At 44.6% G+C, this 12,427-nt stretch overlaps 1 protein-coding gene across 2 annotated transcripts in view; it reads left to right on the top strand.

Annotated features, from left to right (window-relative positions):
• The window catches only part of dip2ba (disco-interacting protein 2 homolog Ba), a 42,121-nt gene that overhangs the window by 13,014 nt on the left and 16,680 nt on the right, over nt 1-12,427 (top strand). Inside the window, exons 2-11 of one of the 2 annotated variants that reach the window (XM_041945066.1) lie at nt 7,079-7,150; nt 8,359-8,514; nt 8,707-8,832; nt 8,948-9,178; nt 9,274-9,402; nt 9,793-9,804; nt 10,190-10,309; nt 11,053-11,250; nt 11,573-11,664; nt 11,751-11,861. In XM_041945066.1, the coding sequence (XP_041801000.1) occupies nt 7,079-7,150; nt 8,359-8,514; nt 8,707-8,832; nt 8,948-9,178; nt 9,274-9,402; nt 9,793-9,804; nt 10,190-10,309; nt 11,053-11,250; nt 11,573-11,664; nt 11,751-11,861 (1,247 nt within the window). The remainder of the gene's footprint in view (nt 1-7,078; nt 7,151-8,358; nt 8,515-8,706; nt 8,833-8,947; nt 9,179-9,273; nt 9,403-9,792; nt 9,805-10,189; nt 10,310-11,052; nt 11,251-11,572; nt 11,665-11,750; nt 11,862-12,427) is intronic. The other variant, XM_041945067.1, reaches the window with a different exon arrangement.

The raw sequence follows: 12,427 nt of genomic DNA on the forward strand, positions 1-12,427 counted from the left end.
TCATATGTGTGCACATGACTTGGATGTGAACATCATGAGTTGCCGCGTCTTTGTCTTTTTTGTGCGTCACTTTAGTTTCATTAGTTTCACTTTCATTTTCAATGCAACTGACACCTTACATTACGTCCCCTGTGCTGCTCACTCCCTTTGAGCACAGTATCTACACTTGTTTCCTTCCGTATGTTCCGCATATATCTTTGACCATAACCTGTAAGACCACATCAACAGTAAATAGAGTGATAAGATGAAGAGAAACAAGTTGTCTTGTCTTGATGACATACTGTACAACTGAATGTTAATCAGAATCAACTGGGACGTCACTGCCAGCCTCTTTATCAAGTACTTGAAGTATTTTTTTTAGAGAAAAGACTGCGATGAACCATTTTTTATACTGTTAAACAGAAACACACACATATTCTACAATGCTTGCACTTCTTATTGGCTGAAACTTAACCTTGGCCGTCCTATAAAATTTCAAAAAGAGCTTGATCAGTGTTGAGTTTTTATTGATTGACCTGCTATAGGGTCTGATTGAAGAGACCAAACTGAAATCTTACAGGCGATTACAATGAGAAATGATAACTAACCATCTTTTGACCCTGCCCTACTCAGGCGTGATTTGACGGTTCAGTTAACTGTCAAGACCTGCTGGTTCCACCCTTAAAGCAACCAAATGCAAACCGAGCCTCTGTTTCCAATGGAGATTCTGTGGAGAGAAACTACACTCCCCCAGCCTGTTTCTCAGCTGGCTGGCAGATTTCTTTAGTCATCCAGAGATCACTTCATCCTCCCTGTCTGCCTGAAAACCCCCACATGGAATAGCTGGCTCCCAGAGGAATTGTAGGCCTGCTTTTGGAGTGGAAAACATTGGCCCTGGAGGTGGGAGCCCTTTTGTACAAATGTTTCAATCACTCTCCAGACATGAACAAAATACTCCCTGAGTGTAATTCACTTATTATTATTATCTCTGATAATCAATTGTTTGGTCTATACTAAAATGTAAGTGTTGCAAAAAATGCCCACAGTTTAGTTCTAGTAGCTTGCTTGACTCCAAAACGCAAAGATTTACGATGAGATAAGACAAAGATGAGCAGCGAATCCTCACAATCTATAAGATGGAACAAGGGAATGTTTGACATTTTCTTCAAAAATTACTTCAACGACGAACCAATTTTCAAAATAGCTCCCATTTATTTTTCTGCCAGTTGACTAATTGGGTTAGACATTTTTTTAGCTCTAATTCACAGTATCAAAATGAAAAATGAAAGAATAAATCATACACCAGCATAGTTTCCTATTTGTCTTATCTAACTGCTTCCATTTTAGAGCGTGAACTTTGGAAATAAACTTCTAACATCTACTTAAAGTGGCGACCAGGTGGCATCAAATGGCCTTGGTGTCACACGCATTCATTTGCATTTCCTGTTGAGAGCTATTTACCCATGTTCTCAGCACAGTCCGCCTGTTGTTTTTGTGTTTCTGCTCAGAGTCTCTATAAATAAGATCCTGTGGGTGACGTTAGTTCCTCTCTCAGCCCCTGTGTTTATGTGTGTGTTTGCATGTAAATGTGCGTACTGTGGCTGTTTGTGCGAGTTTGGGCTCCGTGTGTCATCTGCTCACCAAGCCCCTACGGGAGACTATCTTTATTTTGTCCGTGTCTATTTCTTGGGAGATTGAGTTGTAAGAGTGTTGTGCGTTCGCACCGCATTTATCACAGACAATGAACCACTGATAAACAAAGACATCTCTGTGCGGATCTAACCAGCATCGCTGGCGAGAAGCCCGGCCATGATCTCACATGGTTAGAGGACAGTCCTAGACTACAGGCTAGCACAGTTCAGACATTTTTTGTCATCTATGTGTCCAGACGGAGCGATGTAATCTGTTAGGTTAGATGTAATCTCAGATTACAGATTAGGATAGAGCCAAAAATGCAAACGCTGGATGATTCTCATGATGTGAAAGCGAGGTTTTATTTATCACTATCTTCGTAAACTAGGCAGTTATACTGTTGAAGTGTGTGTGTCTGTGTATGGTCATGTAACCTGTGACATGTAGGTGCCTGTGTGCAAGCAGGGAGAGGAACCGATACTATGAGGTAAGAGGAAATTGTGGGCGGCAGAAACTGTCATGTCACTTCCTCCCAGAGCTGGATACGACCAGGCTAATCTGCCCACAGTAATTACAGGGCTATACCAGTGGGGGGGCTAAATACATGTGTGTGTGTGAGTAAGGGGGTCGCAGTGGTCTGTACATAGTAGGGATGTGTTACTGCAATCCCAACAGAAATTGACACACGCCGTATTTAATGAGGTGACATCGGTGTTGTTGCCACATCCTCGACTGAGAAGTGAAAAATGCCTTTTTGTTCATTTAACATGAAAATGGGTAAAGCCTGTTCATACGTGATGTTCGTGTCCTTGTGGTAAACTGGGAGTGCTGAGAAGCTAATCAGCTGATTCCCAAAGCCAATCAGTACCCCCACCAACACAAATCTTGTACCTCTGCCCTGTACTTTACTGACTTTAATCTTATTGTCCCCGTGTGTGTACTGCAGTCCAGACTCTCCTGTCTGCTAGCATCAACCATTAGCTCATCATTCAGTCTTGAGAGGAGACGTTAGCCCAGCAGTGACCTCTGACTGTTATTAATACCACCCAGAAACTGTACTGGCTCTGTGTTTTTATTGCTTTGCTACACTGTTGGTTCTGCTTGAGTGTTTTCATCATCTGATCCCATGTTCATGTACTATCAAATTCATCTCTAACCCAGGGTGCTTCCTCTATACTTTAAGAACAACTAAAGTCACTTTCACGCTCACTTTTTCAAATTGCCAGTGGCCTTTTCATTAAGAAAATGCGCTCTCACCACAAAACGGATGGAAAACTTTGGCATTTAAAAAGTGCTTCACTAAGCCTCTCAGGCAGAGAGGACCGTTTTCCAAAATTATGAACAGTTTTTCACGGGCCAGCCGACATCAATGAAGAAGAAGACAGTGTTGAAGTTGTTATTCTGATTGAAAGAATAGCCTGAGAGCACGCTAGCTTTGCTGCTGCAGTTTTATGGAAACGTCTGAGACTTGCACCAAAGTGCTGTTTGCTGTTTGCGGAAGCTGGAGTTAACCTGCTCGTTCAGACGAACGGAAAAAAAAAATCCTTTCAAGTCCTCTATTAATTCCAGTATTAATTTCACCCGTTGCTGAATGAGCTGCAGTCTTGCATAAGTTTTGGGTGCTTCCCGGTTCATTTGTGTTTCATTGTGCACCCCCCCCACTCAGTGTTCGCTTATAACCATAGCACACCTTTGTTTCCCAGCCCTCTCTGACTGTGTGCTGTTCTCATACCACCGTTTACTTACATTATTACTCATGTGGTATTAGTGTTCCTCTTTCAGTTTGTTTTAGAAACCAAATATTTAGTCCATTGTTGATAATGACCCAAGAAACAAGTGTCAGTTACAGTCAGATGACTCATTGTTTCAGATGCTTTGAAAACCAGATGGTAATGACTATCAAGGCATCATTGTTTAGTACTCTAAGCACTGTGGCATCTGGACATCTCGTGTTTTTCTTGGAGTCCTTTGGTGTAGACCATAATCTGAAAGTTGTTGGTTATTAGACCATTCCTCAAGAAGGATGCAAGAGCTAGAAATCTACTTCACGAAGCCACAGATATTAGAGGTCCATCACTCTGGACACCAAACACATCAGTTCACTGTATCATCTCAAAACCTTTTTACAAATTTGCAAAGTTTGGAAATTTAAGGCAAAGTTCAGATTTTATTTATTTATTTATTTAGTGTGTCAGCTCACACATAACTAATTGCAAATTGTTTAACCAGCATTTGGCAGTCTTGTACAAATCTGAAGACGTGTATTTGATGAATTCAATCATCATGGTGTGCATGAAATGATGCACAGCACACGGATGAGCTGCACAAACACAAAAGGCTCTCATGTGCTCAGTCAGACTGGAGAATGCCAGCGCAGATTAAAACTGAAGTGGTCACTAATGCCTGGATGCATGACTTGTACTGTAAAATCCCTTTATGTCCGAAAGCGCTTTAGCTCGCTATAATTATTGGTGTAACCGGGAATGCTGTTGGTGTGCGTGTCGATCCTCCCTGTGTGAACGTGCGCCGTCAGCTGTGAGAGGATCAGGCCCTCTATCTGACCCGCCCGTCGTCAGGTCGGAGGTCAACAGCAGCAGTTCAGAGGAAGCGTTAGAGAGGTCGCTGTCATCTCTTCTTGAATGAGATCTGAAGCAGCCGCAGTGGTCAGCCTGTTTACGCAAGCAGCTTGATGAAGACAAACTTAAAAAGCCTGGATGACTGGAGGAAGGATTATGATGATTGCTTACAGAAATTACACGACCTTTGTCACTGAATTTAAGAGACATTTTTACACACCTTCCACCAGGGCAGAACAGTTAATCAAAATGTTATCAAAATTGCAATATCCAAGTTGCAGGGGTTTTTTGTGATAAATGTAAATTTATCACAACATATTACCGGTAATATAAATGAAGCATTGTGATTCCACAGGGATGCCCCGACCCACAAATGAAGTTTCTCCAGACTTAAGGGAACAGGTTTGCAAATCACAGTAAAATTTTTTATTTTATTTTATTTTATTTTATGGGGGGGCATGTCCTTCAGCCCTACTTTCCACTAAACTATATAGGGCAGGTCCAGCATATGCCTGGACAACCAAACACACCTGGTCCTGGTTTGACACACTGACACACATCTCGCAGAGAAGTCCTGTAATGCCCACTCAGCTCCGGGCTCAGTCAGCATTCATTCCTCTGTGTACTGTAGCACCAGTTAACCTGCACCAGCTGTGTACACACACACACACACACACATACATTAACTTCCTGCACCTCCAGGGACTTTTTGGCCAGTGAGCTAGCTCTGCTGGCCAGTTGGCCCTCTCTGTTAGCGCCGTGTTCTCCAATCAGCACATTCCTCATTCTCTAGACAGACACAGGGAGACGATTTTGGCAGCACACACACAGGGTGGGGTAACGCTCATATCCTGTCCCCTGACCTCAGATTACACACGCATGCACACACAGTCACTGTACTGTTTGGTCATTCTCACAGTCAAAAAAAAAAAAAAAAACACATTCTTGCTCTCAAAATGTACAGCTTCTGCTCTGTTTTGAAACAGCTGTCACAGTCACCCTTTCAATCCAGAGCCCTCGGTGTCCCTCTGCCCACTGCCAGCCACAGAGCCAGTGTGGTCGTGCCAGTCCACGCCTGTTGTTATGCCCCCACACCAACACAGACTCTCCTCTGTCTGTGTTAATGACTGCCCTCCCTCCATCTTTCCATCCCTCCATTCCTCCCTCCGGGCACCACTCGGGTACCGGCGCTAGGCTCGACAGAACTCTGTCTCCAACAACAATGACGCTCCAGTCCACTACAATCAATTTGCTGCTGATTGCTGCGCTTGCATGTCTGTCTGTGAGTGTTTTCCTCTACATAAACAAGCCCGTGGCATGCCTGAGAGAGGGGGAAACAAAGAAAAAGAGACTGTTACGCGTATTTGCTGCTGCTGTATTTTTCATCCCAAGTAGATTTCGGGCCGCTGTGTGTACCCAGGCATGAAGTCAGAGCTGAATGCTGGCCGCCCCATTTGAGCTGTTTTACGCAGTGACTGACAAAGCGCTCGGCACTCAATCACACACTCTCTCTCACTAAAACAGTCTCTGACTTTGTTTTGCACTGTTTTTTTCCTCTGCAAATGCTGTGCACTCACTCTGCTCCCTCCTCCTTCCCTCATTTGTCAGGATTTCACAGTGTTGTGAAGCCTCAAGAGTTTTCTGCATGCGAAGGATCAGAAATCTGCACAACTCAAAATCAGCCCATACCAGCAATCTATGCACTCAGTCCTGAGGGGCACTGGCTTTCTCATTCTGTTGTTTTTTTTATATGCCACACACATGGGGATAGTGACCAGAGTGTGAGAAAGTTTAAAGACACAACATGCAGAATCTGAGTCTCACATGGGACCCCCCCTCCCACTGCCAGCTTATCCAGCCCACCACCCCTCAATCTACTGTTGAACCTTGGCTCCCTCTCTCCTCATTTTCTTTCCATTGTTGTTTCATACGCACACCGGGCTGTTCTTCCCTCTCGCCTCTGCCGGTGACTCTCACCATGTGTTTATCGCCTCACCCGGTCACAACCCTCTCCTCTCTGTTATCTTTGATTTTCTCCTTTTTTCTCCTCCTCTCAGTGGGTGACTTGTTGTCACCGGTTAGAGTAGGGAGGAGGTGTCGGGATTGAGGCTAAGCAGTCCTTTGGCAAGCCGCACTTGACGGTGTTATCACTGGACACAGAGGAAGGGGAATAACAGAGAGTTTGCAGTAGTGGGATTGTTTGTGTGTACAAAGCAAGTGTGTATATATGTTAGTTTACTGGATGGGGTGTGTCTTGCATGCATGTTTGCTACACAAGCAGACTGTGTGTTTTGGGGTCCCAGTGAAGTGGACTTTGTCACGCCTCCGTCGCTCTCCAGCAAACTCTGGAAGCGGTGGGAGTCCTGCCAGTCCAAGGCCGAATGAGGAAGGGAAGGGGTGGGGCTGGGTGTACAGTGGGAAAAGGGGAGGAGGGGGGTGAGATAAATCGTTTAGTCCCATGTGAAACTGGCTCACATGGCTTCCTTTTTTGCTCTGCTTACTATCCCAACTGTTCCAGATAGCCTTCAGTTTTTGCCATTGTTCTCTGCCTGGCGCAGTTATCTGCTAGTTGCCGTAATCATATTTGGGTTTCTTAGCCCAGAGGAGGTTTTTGTGCTCTCATCATGTTTGTTCACCGGGGCTGATGTAAGGCCAAACAATGGTGTTATCTCCTGGCCTGGTTGTAAATGGACGGGGCTGTCAACATGTGGAGTTCAGTTTAAAGAGGATTATTATGACTCAACCACTGCAAATGTATTAGCTAAAGCAGAGGCTGTGCGTTTGTGTGTACTTTATCTGGTTTATGTGCGTGTTTGTGTGCGCAGTTGTCTGGCGTTTGTGTGGTAACTCTGACTAACATGACAGTGTGGTGTCGCTGTCCTCTCTCCTAGGTGACATCACGCAGAAGGGCTATGAGAAGAAGAAAGCCAAGCTGCTGGCCTCCTACATCCAACATTTGCCAAGTGAGACACCTCTTCTTCTGATCTTTGTGTTTTCACTTCCAAGCACTGCTTCTCTCTTTCCCGCATAACTTTCACATAATCTCTCAGCATTCTTGTTGCTGGTCAGATGTCAGAGATGCAGAAAAAAAGTAACTTCACTGGCCACTGTGTTCACATGTCCAGTGTGACTGTAATTCTTTGTCCAAGCTGGCCAAAAGAATTTCTAGCTTTTTGTGGCACTCTAGTGGCCAAAGTATGAATTGCACAGAAGATAACCAAACACACAGTAACGTCCAACAACTTCTCTCATAACTGCATAGAAATAACAAAACCACTGCGCGCCTCAGAGTTTGTTCTGTCGGCTGTGAGTCTATGAGTGCAATTTGCATAAACCACAGTCGGTTTACAAGCAGTTGCAGAAATAGGGAAGTACCAGAGTTTCACTGTGCTACTATAAGCCAGTTACCTCTGTCCTCGCTGGTAAGCCGATCTGTTCAGTTTTTCTCCCTCAGCTGACTCGTATGAGGGTGTGGTGTTTCCTCAGGAAAAATTGCACCACATTAGCATTGGCATGAAAAATCCTTCCTGATGTGTCACTGTAAGCTAATTTAAAAAGCGGAATACCTAACTTCCTTCCCTGTTAGTTTAACCTTGGCCTGTTTTGGCTGGAGTACACAGGAAATTGAAAAGAACTGTAAGAATCTAAATCTCATATGAATAATTTCCATATATGATACTCAAAGTCCCATGGTTGTTAGTGGGTTCTGTTTTCAGTCGTGTTATAGGCAGCTTGGCCTGGATGTCAAAGCAGGAACTGGGAGGCTCCCTTCCTGCTCCTGCACCCATCACCTCAGTTCTTAGCCCTCAGAACCATCGTCTCCTCAGAGGCTCTGTTGCCGAGGCCCTCTGGGAGGAGAGGACAGTTGACTAAAAATATATTTGCTCAAATCTAGCCTAGTTTCATGTACTGTGTTAACAGGATAAGTTACATCAGTCAAGTTCATGTCCTTATTTCACTTCATGCACAGAGGCTCTGTAGTGAGGGTAAATTTAGAGAGCTTCTGGGATGTCATATAATATTTATGCCTACATAGCTACATAGCTGTAATGGCATTATGTAATGCAAATGCATGCAATGTTACAAAAGATCATGTCTGTTGTTGTTTAGAAATGTTGCCATACACATGTTTTTTTTATTGACTTTACATAAACCTGTTTCTGTTCTATAGATGTGGACCTGTCTCTGCCAGATGTGCAGCTTTCCCCGGGCCACAGTGCTGACCCTAGCCCCAGTCCTGAGGCCCCGGGCCCCTCCACATCTTCTGCCTCCAGACACCACCGTGCACATCGCAGTGGAGGGGCCAGGGATGAGCGCTACAGATCAGGTATGCAGCATATATATGATGTATATGTATATAAAAAAAAAATTAAACACACATGATGTGTTATTGCTAAATATCATTCAGCAATAACACATCATCAGCCTGCCCAGCTTACTTTTTAAATATATATTTTTTCTTTCTTTTCATTTACCTCACTTGTTTGTCTCACTCTGTCTATTCTTACCGTCTATGTAGACATCCACACGGAGGCTGTGCAGGCAGCACTGGCCAAACACAAAGAAGAGAAGATGGCACTGCCCATGCCAACCAAGAGACGCTCAGCCTTTGTTCAGTCTCCCATAGATACCTGCACACCTCCAGGTAAACGATTTCTCACGCTCAGTGGGCAGCTGAGCAAATGGTTTCCAATCAGAAACCCTTTGATGCCCTGTTTAAGGAGGTCAAACAAAATTATAACTGTTTCTCTTTCCTTCAGACACATCTTCTGCATCAGAGGATGAGGGCTCACTGCGCAGAAAGGCAGCTCTCAGTGCAGTGCTAGCCCAGAGCCTGCAGAGCCCAGATTACTGGATCAACCGCTCCGTCCAAAGCTCCTCCACTTCCTCGTCTGCTTCCTCCACCCTCTCCCATGGAGAGCCCAAGACCCAGCCACAGCTCCAACCCGCTGCTTCCCTGTTGGCTGACGTACTGGCCCACACACGCATAGGTAATCTTCACATTAATAGCTCTAATATCAACGGGTACATAACAGCGATGGTTGGCTGTTGTCCTCAGATATGACGATCAGCTTCTCTTCTCCAGAAAACAGCGTTCCCCCAGATGTGACATCCTCCACTCCCCAGGAGAGAGGGTCCAGGGTGGACCTGCCTCCGGCGGTCAGGGGTATGAGCCGTGGACAGAGCCGCTCCAGCATGCTGGACACAGCTGACGGTACACTCACACAAGCCAAGACGTCAATAAGCGTCTGTCGGTGGTATAAATGTGTATGTCAGAGTGTCTGCTAACACGAGGAGAAAAATCACATTCATTTTCTTTTCTTGAAAAGTGGTTACTGTTGTCTATATTCTTCAGGCTGGGAGGTTAAACCATTTCCATGCTCTAATCACAGCAGTTGAGTGACGTTGTCTGTTTTGCATTGACCATGTGCAGTGATGAACTGATTGGAGAGCGTCCAAATCAATGGACAATCTGCCCTTATTCCACCATCTTCAACATCATCCTCATTTCAGTGTGTGGTGAATGCTGCTAATGACAGATATTTTGTGTTCTTTCTTTTGGGTCCATTAATCCTGTCCCTGTCTTGCCTTTCATTAAAAAAAGGAAAAAGAAAAGGTAATATAAATCGAACCCGGGGAAGGGGAGGGATGAGGGATGCTGAAGAGGCCCAGATCAGCTTGCTTTCCAACCTGATATCTCTCTATCTGTCTTCATGTGCGTCTTGTGTCATAGGTTTAGACGTAGAGAACCTCCTGTATTTGTTTTCCTAAAGATCGTCCAATCTGTGTCTCCTCAAGTACCAATTTCCCTTTTGAATTCTTCCTGCTGCTGATTCTGAACCTGACTGTGTGCTAGTGCGTAGGGTTCTGCCTGTGTGAGAATGGTTGATAAAGTAGAGATTTGTGTTAGAATAGAAATGCATGTGTGGGTGTGCGCGTGTCCTTTCGGTTGTATGTTTGCATATGTTTGTGACGGTGTTTTGTCCTTGGTGTTTGTCCAGGCGTGCCAGTCAACAGCAGGGTGTCCACTAAGATCCAGCAGCTGTTAAACACACTCAAACGGCCGAAGAGACCACCGCTCAGTGAATTCTTCGTTGATGACTCTGAGGAGATCGTAGAAGGTGAGGCTCATTGTGTGTTCATGTGCAGTCACGTTCTGTTGTTCCCTTTGTTGGAAAACAGAGCAAAAGGTTGGACTGAATAGCAGATGTATGCCCTCACATGAGCACATTTATCATGCATGAATTTCACCATCCCTCATAGTTTGTTGAAAAATATCTCACAATTTGTTGGATGGGTTTCTTCATTCAGATTGGGGTTGGGTTTTTTTTACTGCTTTTGAGTCTTTGCTTTTAAGGCTCCTAGACTTTGGAATGACCAGTCTGAGGCGATCAGGGCTGCAAACTCGAGTTTTTTAAATCACTTAAAAAAAACAACACTTTTTAGAAGTAAATTTTCTGTCATTACATTTGTTTTATGACATTTTAGTTTGTTTTACTCTCGTTGTGTTTAATAGTGTGTTTAGTTTTTGCTGTAAAGCACTTTGTATCCGTGTTTTGAAAGGTGCTGTATAAATAAATTGTATTGTTATTATATCACCTTGGTAATAGATTTTTTTGATTGCTTATGCAGCTATTGGCTAACATTATTGGGAAATGCTACATAGTATGTGTACTTAATGGAAGCTCAACAGAGCTGTTGAATGGCTCAAACCTTCTCATTGTTCACACATTATAAACCACCATCATTTTTAGACATATCCGATGCGTTGCCCATAGGGTTACTGCAGTGTTACATTCTTACTCACGGCTTTTCCTAATCATCCACCCCCTCCCCTCTCATTCCTCCTTCTGCTGTCATCCAGTGCCCCAGCCGGACCCCAACACCCCAAAGCCAGAGGGACGTCAAATCATCCCGGTGAAGGGGGAGCCCCTCGGAGTGGTCAGCAACTGGCCTCCTGCTCTGCAGGCTGCTCTGGCCCGCTGGGGGGCCACCCAGGCCAAGAGCCCTGCCCTCACTGCTCTGGATATTACTGGCAAACCCCTCTACACACTCACATATGGTGAGTGTGATGACAACCCCAACTCATAGAAATGTTAATGTAGACAATAAACAGCAGAGGTTTTTGTTCAGCTTCTCGGTTTGTGAAGTGTGTGATGTTTTGTCCACCAAATGTAAATATGACACATCTCTTACATATGAGCTGGCTCAACTGAATAAATACTTGTTGGCGTGAGCAGAATAACACCTACATTTCCTCTAGTGTGGAGCTATAGTGGGTTGTGAAGTTCAACTGTCCTGGATCAGTTATACAACATTAATACATGGATACATGGATACAAACAGGACATCGCAAACTCATCATTCGCTTTTCTTCTCCACAGGCAAACTGTGGAGCCGCAGCCTGAAACTGGCGTATACACTGCTGAATAAACTGGGCACCAAGACAGAGCCCGTCCTACAAGCTGGAGATCGGGTAAGAGTCTTCTCATACACCTCTCTGTGCGTGAAGTACAAAGGAACGCGACATGGAAAATGAGCTTTGCTGTTCTCCTTTCCTAGGTGGCGCTGGTGTATCCAAACAGTGACCCTGGCATGTTCTGGGTGGCTTTCTATGGCTGCCTGTTAGCTGAGGTCATCCCTGTGCCCATTGAGGTACCGCTGTCACGACAGGTAACTACATTGCGGTCAGGTCAATTCCTCTGTGGTGATCACTGAGAAATACGAAATCAGATGGAATTCTTTAAAACATGCATGGATTGAGAATGATGGAAGGGAACACTTCATGGTTCAGACAGGTCTCAGTTCTAGGTCTTGCGATTAATGATCCAGTGTGTAGGATTTTGTAGCATCTAGCAGTAAGGTTGCAGATCACCCCTCAACTCACCCTCCCCTTTTAAGTGTGTAGGAGAAAAATGCAAAAAACACGAAAGTTGCTCTCCAGATTCAGTGTTTGGTATGTCCGTTCTGGGCTACTGTAGAAACATGGCGGACTCCATGGTAGAGGGCCCACTCCCCCTGTAGATGAGCTCATTCTCAGGTAATGAGAGCGCAACCGTTCTTCTTTTCAGGTGATTACGCACTAATGAACACATAATTCTGAATGTTACAGTCCTTTTCTGCCAATAGACCATCCTAAATCCTACACACTGGACCTTTAACAAATGCTAAAGTTGTTCAATTGTAAGTGAGCAGCTTTTGTATTTAGTAGCTTATAAAAGCACCAAAGCCATTTAATG

The sequence above is a fragment of the Chelmon rostratus genome, chromosome 10, assembly GCF_017976325.1.
Source record: "Chelmon rostratus isolate fCheRos1 chromosome 10, fCheRos1.pri, whole genome shotgun sequence".
Classification (NCBI taxonomy): Eukaryota; Metazoa; Chordata; class Actinopteri; order Chaetodontiformes; family Chaetodontidae; genus Chelmon; species Chelmon rostratus.